This window comes from Bombina bombina, chromosome 5 (assembly GCF_027579735.1).
Source record: "Bombina bombina isolate aBomBom1 chromosome 5, aBomBom1.pri, whole genome shotgun sequence".
Taxonomy (NCBI): domain Eukaryota; kingdom Metazoa; phylum Chordata; class Amphibia; order Anura; family Bombinatoridae; genus Bombina; species Bombina bombina.
The window spans coordinates 1,051,897,017-1,051,909,416 of NC_069503.1; the positions used below are offsets into that span (position 1 = coordinate 1,051,897,017).

Sequence of the window (12,400 nt, forward strand, 5' to 3'; positions counted from 1 at the left end):
CCAAATTTCAGAGATTTAACCCTTAAAATAACGGAACCGGAGCCGTTTTTCAATTTAACCCCTATACAGTCCCAGATACAGTCTTTGCTAAGACCCAACCAAGCCCTGAGGGGAATACGATACCAAATGACGCCTTCTAAAAGCTTTTTCAGAGATTCTTAGATCCACACACATGCATCTGCATGCCCTGTTCTCAAAAAACAACTGCGCATTAATGGCGCGAAAATGAGGCTCAGTCTATGACTAGAAAGGCCCCCTGACTGAAAAAGGTGTCCAATACAGTGCCTGCCGTTTTATAAACGTTCCCCAAGATTATAAATGTCAATTGTTAGCCTAAATTTGAATAATATGCACAAATAAAGCAATCGATTTAGCCCATAAAAATGTCTACCAGTTTTTTAGCCCATAATAAGCCCTTTATTCTGTTTGTTTTTGACTAAGAAAATGGCTTACCGGTCCCCATGAGGGGAAATGACAGCCTTCCAGCATTACACAGTCTTGTTAGAAATATGGCTAGTCATACCTTAAGCAGAAAAGTCTGCTAACTGTTTCCCCCAACTGAAGTTACTTCATCTCAACAGTCCTATGTGGAAACAGCAACCGATTTTAGTTACTGTCTGCTAAAATCATCTTCCTCTTACAAACAGAAATCTTCATCCTTTTCTGTTTCAGAGTAAATAGTACATACCAGCACTATTTTAAAATAACAAACACTTGATAGAAGAATAAAAACTACATTTAAACACCAAAAAAACTCTTAACCATCTCCGTGGAGATGTTGCCTGTGCAACGGCAAAGAGAATGACTGGGGTGGGCGGAGCCTAGGAGGGATCATGTGACCAGCTTTGCTGGGACTCTTTGCCATTTCCTGTTGGGGAAGAGAATATCCCACAAGTAAGGATGACGCCGTGGACCGGACACACCAATGTTGGAGAAATACAATCTGTCTTAAAATGACAGGGCGGGCCGTGGACTCGTCGTACCATAGAAGAAATTAATTTATCAGGTAAGCATAAATTTACTTTTCTTCTATAAGGTACGACGAGTCCATGGATTCATCTTTTACTTGTGGGATACAATACCAAAGCTACAGGACACGGATGAACGGGAGGGACAAGACAGATGGCTAAACAGAAGGCACCACTGCTTGAAGAACTTTTCTCCCAAAAATATCCTCCGAAGAAGCAAAAGTATCAAATTTGTAAAATTTGGAAAAGGTATGAAGCGAAGACCAAGTCGCAGCCTTCCAAATCTGTTCAGCAGAAGCATCATTTTTAAAAGCCCATGTGGAAGCCACCGCTCTAGTAGAGTGAGCTGTAATTCGTTCAGGAGGCTGCTGTCCAGCAGACTCGTATGCCAAACGTATGATGCTTTTCAGCCAAAAAGAAAGAGAGGTAGCCGTAGCTTTTTGACCTCTACGTTTTCCAGAATAAACAACAAACAAAGAAGATGTTTGACGGAAAACTTTGGTCGCTTGCAAGTAAAACTTCAAAGCACGAACCACGTCCAAGTTGTCAACAGACGCTCCTTCTTAGAGGAAGGATTAGGACACAGAGAAGGAACAATAATCTCCTGATTAATATTCTTATTAGTAACAACCTTAGGAAGGAATCCAGGTTTGGTACGCTAAACCACCTTATCAGCATGGAAAACAAGATAAGGCGAGTCGCATTGCAATGCAGAAAGGTAAGAAACTCTTAGAGCCGAAGAGATAGCAACTAAAAACAGAACTTTCCAAGATAGAAGCTTAATATCTATGGAATGCATAGGTTCAAACGGAACCCCTTGAAGAACTTTAAGAACTAAATTCAAACACAGGCTTGATTCCAACTAAAGCCTGACAGAACGACTGAACGTCTGGAACATCTGCCAGACGCTTGTGCAGTAAAATTGATAAAGCAGATATCTGTCCCTTTAGGGAACTAGCTGGTAGTCCCTTCTCCAATCCTTCTTGGAGAAAGGACAAAATCCTAGGAACTCCATGAGTAGCCTTTGGATTCGCACCAATAAAGATGTTTACACCATATCTTATGATAAATTTTCCTAGTGACAGGCTTTCGAGCCTAAATCAAAGTATCTATGACCGACTAAGAGAATCCCCGCTTGGATAAAATCAAGCGTTCAATCTCCAGGCAGTCAGCCGCAGAGAAACTAGATTTGGATGCTGGAACGGACCTTGAATCAGAAGATCCTGTCTAAGTGGCAGAGTCCATGGTGGAAGAGATGACATCTCCACCAGGTCTGCATACCAAGTCCTGCGTGGCCACGCAGGTGCTATCAAAATCACAGAAGCTCTCTCCTGTTTGATTCTGGCAATTAAACGAGGAAGGAGAGGAAATGGTGGAAACACATAAGCCAGGTTGAACGACCAGGGTACTGCTAGAGCATCTATCAGTACTGCTTGAGGATCCCTTGATCTGGACCCGTAACAAGGAAGTTTGGCATTCTAACGAGACGCCATCAGATCCAATTCCGGTGTGCCCCATTGATGAATGAATTGTGCAAACACCTCCGGATGGAGTTCCCACTCCTCCGGATGAAAAGTCTGACGACTTAGAAAATCCGCTTCCCAGTTCTCCACTCCTGGGATCTAGATTGCTGATAGATGGCAAGAGTGAGTCTCTGCCCATCAAATTATTTTGGAAACCTCTATCATCGCTAGAGAACTCTTTGTTCCCCCCTGATGATTGATATATGCTACAGTCGTGATATTGTCCGACTGGAATCTTATTAATCTGGCCGAAGCCAGCTGAGGCCGCGCCTGAAGTGCGTTGAATATCGCTCTCAGTTCTAGAATATTGATCGGGAGGAGAACCTCCTCCTGAGTCCACACACCCTGTGCTTTCAGGGAGTTGCAGACTGCACCCCAGCCCAATAGGCTGGCGTCCGTCGTCCCTATGACCCATGCTGGCCTGCGGAAACACATTCCCTGGGACAGATGATCCTGTGACAACCACCAAAGAAGAGAGTCTCTGGTCTCTTGATCCAGATTTATCTGAGGAGATAAATCCGCATAATCCCCATTCCACAGTTTGAGCATGCATAGTTGCAGTGGTCTGAGATGCAAGCGAGCAAACGGAACTATGTCCATTGCCGCTACCATTAGTCCGATTACCTCCATACACTGAGCCACTGACGGTTGAGGAATGGAATGAAGAGCTCAGCAGGTGGTTAAAATCTTTGATTTCCTGACCTACGTCAGAAACATTTTCATGTCCACCGAATCTATCAGAGTTCCCAGGAATGGAACTCTAGCGAGAGGGATAAGTGAACTCTTTTTTACGTTCACCTTCCACCCGTGAGATCTTAGAAAAACCAACACGATGTCCGTGTGAGATTTGGCTAGTTGGTAAGTTGATGCCTGAATTAAGATATCGTCCAGATAAGGCGCCACTGCTATGCCCCGCGGCCTGAGAACCGCCAAAAGGGACCCTAGCACTTTTGTGAAAATTCTGGGAGCTGTGGCCAACCTGAAGGGAAGAGCCACAAACTGGTAATGCTTGTCCAGGAAAGCGAACCTGAGGAACTGGTGATGATCTTTGTGGATAGGGATGTGTAGATACGCATCCTTCAAGTCCACGGTGGTCATATATTGACCCTCCTGAATCATTGGTAAAATAGTCCGAATGGTCTCCATCTTGAAGGAATTTGTTTAGGATCTTGAGTTCTAAAATTGGTCTGAAGGTTCCCTCTTTCTTGGGAACCACAAACAGATTGGAGTAAAACCCCTGCCCCTGTTCTGTTTTCGGGAACTGGGCAGATCACTCCCATGGTATATAGGTCTTCTACACAGCCTAAGAACGCCTCTCTTTTTGTGTGGTTTACAGACAATTGAGAAAGATGGAATCTCCCACTTGGAGGAGAATCCTTGAAATCTAGAAGATACCCCTGGGTTACGATTTATAATGCCCAGGAGTCCTGGACATCTCTTGCCCAAGCCTGAGCAAAGAGAGAAAGTCTGCCCCCTACTAGATCCGGTCCCGGATCAGGGGCTACCCCTTCATGCTGTCTTGGTGGCAGCAGTGGGCTTCTTGGCCTGTTTACCTTTGTTCCAAGTCTGGTTAGGTCTCCAGACCGACTTGGATTGAGCAAACTTCCCCTCTTGCTTTGCAGCAGGGGAAGAGGTAGAGGGACCACCTTTGAAGTTTCGAAAAGGAACGAAAATTATTTTGTTTGGTCCTCATCTTATTTGTCTTATCCTGAGGAAGGGCATGGCCTTTTCCTCCAGTGATGTCTGAAATGATCTCTTTCAGTTCAGGCCCGAATAGGGTCTTACCTTTGAAAGGGATGGCTAAAAGCTTAGATTTTGATGACACATCAGCAGACCAGGACTTAAGCCATAACGCTCTACGCGCTAAAATGGCAAAACCTGAATTCTTTGCCGCTAATTTAGCCAGTTGAAAAGCGGCATCTGTAATGAAAGAATTAGCTAGCTTGAGAGCCCTAATTCTATCCAGAATATCATCCAATGGGGTCTCAACCTGAAGAGCCTCCTCCAGAGTCCCGAACCAAAAAGCAGCTGCAGTAGTTACAGGAACAATGCACGCTATAGGTTGCAGAAGAAAACCCTGATGAATAAATATTTTCTTTAAGAGACCCTCTAATTTTTTATCCATAGGATCTTTGAAAGCACAACTGTCCTCAATAGGTATAGTTGTACGCTTAGCCAGGGTAGAAATAGCTCCCTCCACCTTAGGGACCGTCTGCCATGAGTCCCGCATGGCATCTGATATGGGAAACATTTTCTTAAAAGTAGGAGGGGGAGAAAACGGAATACCTGGTCTATCCCACTCCTTAGTAACAATGTCCGAAATCCTTTTAGGGACCGGAAAAACATCAATGTAGGCAGGAACCTCTAGATATCTGTCCATTTTACACAATTTCTCTGGAACTAAAATAGGGTCACAATCATCCAGAGTCGCTAAAACCTCCCTGAGCAATAAGCGGAGGTGTTCTAGTTTAAATTTAAAAGCCGTCATATCTGAGTCTGTCTGAGGGAACATCTTTCCTGAATCAGAAATCTCTCCCTCAGAGAGCAAATCCCTCACCCCCAACTCAGAACATTGTGAGGGTACATCGGATATGGCTAATAAAGCGTCAGAGGGCTCAGCATTTGCTCTCACACCAGACCTACAGTGCTTCCCCTGCAACCCAGGCATCTTAGATAAAACCTCTGTGAGGGTAGTATTCATAACTGCGGCCATATCTTGCAGGGTGAAAGAATTAGATGCACTAGAAGTACTTGGCGTCGCTTGTGCGGGCGTTAATGGTTGTGACACTTGGGGAGAATTAGATGGCATAACCTGATTCTCTTCTGACTGAGAATCATCCTGCGACATACTTTTAGTAGCTAAAATATTTTCTTTGCAATTTATTGCCCTTTCAGTGCATGAGGGACACATTTTAAGTGGGGGTTCCGCAATGGCTTCTAAACACATTGAACATTGGCTTTCCTCAATGTCAGACATGTTGAACAGGCTAGTAATGACCACAAACAAGCTTGAAAACACTTTATTTAGTGAAAAAATAACAATCTAAAAAAAAACGGTACTGCGCCTTTAAGAGAAAAAAAGCATACATATAAAATACACCAATCCTTTCAATTTTTTTATATGATATACAAATAATGCAGCTGAGATTGCCCCACAAAGAAAGGAACAGTTAACCCTTTACTGTGCAAAACAGGATTGTTAATAGGCCTAAATCCGGACAAAAACAACCCCTGCACCTCGCCACAGCCCTGCTGTGGCGCCTACCTGTCCTCAGGGGTTGGAAAAATTGAGTTAAAGCTTTGATTTGGCCCAACACTTCCACAAGGGCCACCGGAGTTGGAGCTTGCTGCTTGATCTGCAATTACAACTGCGCAACTGAGGCGCGAAAATAGGCCCCGCCCATCTCACTCGATGTTTTTTCAGCCTAAAGGAACCGCACCAGAGCGGTTCCAAACTAGCCATGTGGGTTCAAAAACCCAAACCAGAAGCCAAGTGTACCCTCAATAAAGTCACAAAATTATTGAAATAAACTTTCCGTTCCCAAAAACGTTATCAGCACTCCCATTTCACAAAACGTTTGCCCACAAACATTCAAACTCAGTGTCAACCATTTTTTATTAGCCCCTTATGCAAGCTTAATAATACCCCTCTATATCTTTTAGGATTACTGCTTACCCTCTCCCTCATGGGGATACTGTCAGCCAATTCTGAAATACCACAGTCTCTCCAGAAAAAAATGACTGAACATACCTCACTGCTTATAGCATGAAAGGGTTCCTCACACTGAAGTTTCTTGTACTCCTCAGCCATTCTGTGGAAACTGCTCTGGATCTTAGTGACAAATGCTAAGATCATCAGCCTCCAGGCAGAAGTCTTCATCCATCTGCTGCCTGAGAGTAAATAGTACACACCGGTAGCATTTAAAATAAAAAAACTCTTGCTTGAAGAAATAAAAAACGAATATTTTATCACCTCTTTCACTTTACCCTTCCTAGTACTTAGAGTAGGCAAAGAGAATGACTGGGGGGTGGAGCTAAGGGAGGGGCTATATAGACAGCTCTGCTGTGGTGCTCTTTGCCACTTCCTGTTAGCAGGAGGATAATATCCCACAAGTAAAGAATGAATCCGTGGACTCGTCGTACCTTATAGAAGAAACACACTTTAATATATACAGTTGCAAGAAAAAGTATGTGAACCCTTTGGAATGATATGGATTTCTGCTCAAATTGGTCATAAAATGTGATCTGATCATCATCTAAGTCAAAACAATAGACAATCACAGTCTGCTTAAACTAACACCACACAAAGAATTAAATTTTGCCATGTTTTTATTGAACACACCATGTAAACATTCACAGTGCAGGTGGAAAAAGTATGTGAACCTTTAGATTTAATAACTGGTTGAACCTCCTTTGGCAGCAATAACTTCAATCAAACGTTTCCTGTAGTTGCAGATCAGACGTGCACAACGGTCAGGAGTAATTCTTGACCATTCCTCTTTACAGAACTGTTTCAGTTCAGCAATATTCTTGGGATGTCTGGTGTGAATCACTTTCTTGAGGTCATGCCACAGCATCTCAATCGGGTTGAGGTCAGGACTCTGACTGGACCACTTCAGAAGGCGTATTTTATTCTGTTTAAGCCATTCTGTTGTTGATTTACTTCTATGCTTTGGGTCATTGTCCTGTTGCAACACCCATCTTCTGTTGAGCTTCAGTTGGTAGACAGATGGCCTTAAGTTCTCCTGCAAAATGTCTTGATAAACTTGTGAATTCATTTTTCCTTCAATGATAGCAATCCGTCCATGCCCTGACGCAGCAAAGCAGCCCCAAACCATGATGCCTCCACCACCAAACTTCACAGTTGGGATGAGGTTTTGATGTTGGTGTGCTGTGCCTCTTTTTCGCCACACATAGTGTTGTGTGTTTCTTCTAAACAACTCAACTTTGGTTTCATCTGTCCACAGAATATTTTGTCAGTACTGCTGTGGAACATCCAGGTGCTCTTGTGCAAACTGTAAACGTGCAGCAATGTTTTGTTTGGACAGCAGTGGCTTCCTCTGTTGTATCCTCCCATGAAATCCATTCTTGTTTAGTGTTTTACGTATTGTAGATTCGCTAACAGGGATGTTAGCATTTGCCAGTGACTTTTGTAAGTCTTTAGCTGACACTCTAGGATTCTTCTTCACCTCATTGAGCAGTCTGCGCTGTGCTCTTGCAGTCATCTTTACAGGAGGGCCACTTCTAGGGAGAGTAGCAGCAGTGCTGAATTTTCTCCATTTATAGACAATTTGCCTTACCGTGGACTGATGAACATCAAGGCTTTTGGAGATACTTTTATAACCCTTTCCAGCTTTATGCAAGTCAACTATTCTTAATCGTAGGTCTTCTGAGAGCTCTTTTGTGTGAGACATCATTCGCATCAGGCAATGCTTCTTGTGAAAAGCAAACCCAAAACTGGTGTGTGTTTTTTATAGGGCAGGGCAGCTGTAACCAACACCTCCTATCTCATCTCATTGATTGGACTCCAGTTGGCTGACATCTCACTCCAATTAGCTCTTGGAGATGTCATTAGTCTAGGGGTTCACATACTTTTTCCACCTGCACTGTGAATGTTTACATGGTGTGTTCAATAAAAACATGGCAACATTTCATTCTTTGTGTGTTATTAGTTTAAGCAGACTGTGATTGTCTATTGTTGTGACTTAGATGATGATCAGATCACATTTTATGACCAATTTGTGCAGAAATCCATATCATTCAAAAGGGTTCACATACTTTTTCTTGCAACTGTAAATGTTAAAACACACACATACTAGGGATCCCTTAGTATTAAACTAAATATGCCGGCTTAAACAATGACAAGTGCACCTTGGACAAAACGATACGACTCGGTGCTTTGCAGCGGTTACTTACATGGGATTCATGTACAGGATCACCCCGGAAGGCAGCACACGAAAACGGCAACAATATTAGGAGGAGCTGTGGTGTAAGGGAGACAGGTACACAGTAATTGACCGGTGGTGTTGGGGGACGCTTCAACGCCGGTCAAACCTGTTGATACGTTTTACTTGGGCTCCTCCTTTCTATGCTAGCGTGCTTTCATAGGCCTTTGTGTGGGGTTGATGCCTGTTATCTCTGGCTTTTTGTGCACTTAAGGACTTGCGTTCACTTATTCAACAGTGTTTCAGCATTTCTACTGACATCATGTTATTGGATTGATGACTTTAACACAGTCACATGCACATTCGTGACTGGTGGATTTGATTTACAATAACTTTTGTCCAAGGTGCACTTGTCATTGTTTAAGTCGGCATATTTAGTTTAATACTAAGGGATCCCTAGTATGTGTGTTTTTTAACATTTATATATTAAAGTGTGTTTTGTGTTTATGGCATATTTTGACTCCATTGTTAACTATACAGTTTTGTGCTTTCTCCCTAGACTTTTAGGAACTTCTCATTTGTTTTATTGTTTTATTTGTATGTCTTCTAGGATGCACCTGTGTTACACATATAATACTATTTAGGAGTGAGCTTACCTTTTATATCTTTTTTTTCTCTCTTTAATTTCTACCTGGATCAAGGCCAAAAGAAAATCAGGTAATTCCCCAGGGACCACAGATTCTGAATCAAATATTATTTCTACGGAACCTATCAAGGTCAGCAAGTTTAAGTGCCTGTTGATCATTGTGTCCTGCCCCATACTAAGAATAAGTCAAAAGATTAGAATGGTCTATGATTGGAGTGCAAGCAAGACGATTCAATGTATCAATTATTTCACCAATCGCACTTATGTCTCTGTGTAGCTCCGCTGAGTTTCTTTGTATAACTTGAGTCAAGGATTCTGTTTGAGCGACTAACTATTCCTTCATTGTTTCTTTGGTGATATAATGTTGAGAAGAGATGCTAGAGTGACCACTAAAATTAGACTCTTTATCTTGTGAGTCTACATCACTGTGTCGGTCGTTTAAATCTGAATAAACGTCTGTGCTCTTTTGAGAAAAATGATCAATAACAGTCTTTTTCCCCACAGGAAAAGGTTTTATTTTTTTTCCCCGATAAGTGCAGCATATTTACGAGTAGTAGTCTGTCGGGTGATTCTCACTAGTCCAAAGCAGAGGTACTGTTATATGTAAAGGACCAGCAAATAAAGACAAGAACGCTTTAAGTAGTAGCCCTTCTACACGCTAGACCTCAGGTGTTTGATATTACTCCGGCTGCTGTATTGCAATAAAAATTAATTCTCTATGTCGACTGCAATTTCCCCCTTTGCATCTGTCTGCTCTATTAGCAGATTATATATAAAAATCACACAACATATACAATTTTCTCTCCTGAATTATTCAATATAGCCTAGGTCAAAGTAACACTACATATAAAGTGAGAGAATAATGATCCTTGTAGTGGTCAAGAGGTATCATAGGAATTTGCTGTGAAGCCCCCCTCAGGGAAGTCACCACTACTAGGCAACATTGGGAAAAGAAAGGGGGATATGACCCACTCAGACTGGCTGAGTGGGAAAGGGAGATTGTAACTGTTAGGGTTGCAGACAAAGTTCATATCTATCTAACATTTGTGATAATGTTGCTGCTTCCACAAGCAAAGTATATTCCCCTAGACACAGCTGATAGATAGACTGGTCCCACTACTAGTGATTACTGGGCTAGAAGGATAAACTGTTGAGTAATTAAAATGTTCCCCTTTACTACTATTAACAAATTTGCTTCTCTTGGTATCCTATGCTGAAGGAGCAGCAATATACTACTGGGAGCTAGCTGAACACATTGCGTGAACCAATGACAAGAAGTATATGTGAGCAGCGACTAATCAGCAGCTGGCTCCCAGTAGTTTATTGCTGCTCCTGAGTCTACCGAGGTATGGAGTCCAATCAATGAGATGAGATAGGAGGTGTTGGTTACAGCTGCCCTGCCCTACAAAATACAGAGGTATGCTTTTCAACAAATAATACCAAGAGAATTAAGCAAATTAGATCATAGAAGTACATTGTATTGTTGTTATAATTGTGTAATCTATCTGAATCCCAAAAGGAAAAATAGCTATTATTAAATGTTTGGATGTTTGTAGCACAAATTATCATTAAATCAATTTAACACCTAACAAATAACATAAAATGTTATCATATTGCAAAGTATTACACTACCCTCGCTCGGCCACTTTATAATGCCACCCGGCTGGCAACATTTTCTGTGAACACTGTAGACTATTTGTAATTGCTCTATTGAAAAAGACAGTTATAGATTAACCCTTTCCTGACAGGAGTAATTTGTCTACATCGGAACAAAGTTCTGATGTAAACAAATTGAAATCACGTGATCGTTCATGCGATCGCATGATTTCAATGATGGCACCGTGTCTGTTGGGGGGAGTGCCTATGACGCTAGGCATGCCCTCCAGGCCACGATCCAATTCAGGAAACGCCTTTGGCTTCAGTACAGCCAAACGTCTTGGACATTCCATGGCGTCCTAACGGCGCTAAAGTCCCAGCGCATTTAGGACGGCATGGAACGTCCTAACAGCGGGAAAGGGTTAACCAGATTTTAAATAAATAAAAAAAGGTATATTTTATTTTATTTTGTATGTAAGTAACTATTACATTTAGCCTAGGTACACAGTGCAAGGAGTAGATGCCAAAACCTCTTTCAAAAAATTAGGACAATATGGGTGAATTAGTTCTTATACAGACATGCTTGTACAATTAAAGCTTTTGAATGCTTATCACTGAAATTGAGTTCCATGTACTTTTTATCCCATTTTAATATTGTAATGAAAGCAATAGTGAGAATTCAACTGCTGGTTAAAAATATGATTCAAAAGAGCTGTCTGTATGTGACCTACCATCAATATGCTTCCATAATTCTGATGGGACTTTGATGCAAAGTTCCCCATTTCCTGCATCTGGATCTACTGCACTGACTGCAGCTGCATATGCATTGGAGAAGTAGTTGAGATTCCTCCTACAATAACAAGCAAAACAGTACAGTTAAGTTACGGCTTCCAATCACAGTTCCCTATTATGATAATTACCTTAAAGGGACATGAAATACAAAATGTTTCTTTCATGATTCAGACTGAACATAAAATTTTAAGCAACTTCCCAATTTACTTCTATTATCAAATGTGCTTTATTCTTTTGGTATCCTTTGTCGAAGAAGCAGCAATGCACTACTGGAAACTAGCTGAACACATAGGGTTTAATCAGTGACAAGAGGCATATATTTAAAGCCACCAATAAGCAGTTAGCCCCCTGCAGTGAATTACTTCTCCTAAGCCTACACATGTATGTTTTTAAACAAAGGATACAAAGAACATGAAGCAAATTAGAAAACAGAAGTAAATGGGAAAGTTGTTTAAAACTGCATTCTCTATCTGAACCATGAAACTTTAATTTGACTTTACTGTCCCTGTAAGTGACAAATTTAAGGACCACTAAACACAGCTGAATACCTTAATCAATTAACGCATAATAAAAAGACAATACAAAAGCACTTAGTTTGAATTTCACATGAGTAGATTTTTTTGAAAAAAATTCAGTTTGTTTTATTTTCTTTCCTCTGCATCATGTGACAGCCATCAGCCAATAAATAACAAAATGCATATAGGTATATTATGTGAATCTTGCACATACTCAGTAGGAGCTGGAGCCTCGGAAAGTGTGCATATAAAAAGGATTGTGCACATTTAGATAATGGAAGTAAAATGGAAAGTTGTTTAAAATTGTGTGCTCTGAATCATGACAGTTTAATTTTGACTTTATTGTCACTTTAAATGGACACTAAAACCCACATTTTTTTCTTCAATAATTCAGATAGAGCATGGAATTTTAAGCAACTTTCTAATTTACTCCTATTATCAATTTTTCTTCGTTCTCTTGCTATCTTTATTTAAA

General features: G+C 41.3%; 1 protein-coding gene across 2 annotated transcripts in view; it reads right to left on the reverse strand.

Annotated features, from left to right (window-relative positions):
* The window catches only part of TAF2 (TATA-box binding protein associated factor 2), a 382,948-nt gene that overhangs the window by 344,107 nt on the left and 26,441 nt on the right, over nucleotides 1–12,400 (reverse strand). For both annotated transcript variants that reach the window (XM_053715318.1, XM_053715317.1), the window contains exon 4: nucleotides 11,350–11,468. In XM_053715318.1, the coding sequence (XP_053571293.1) occupies nucleotides 11,350–11,468 (119 nt within the window). The remainder of the gene's footprint in view (nucleotides 1–11,349; nucleotides 11,469–12,400) is intronic.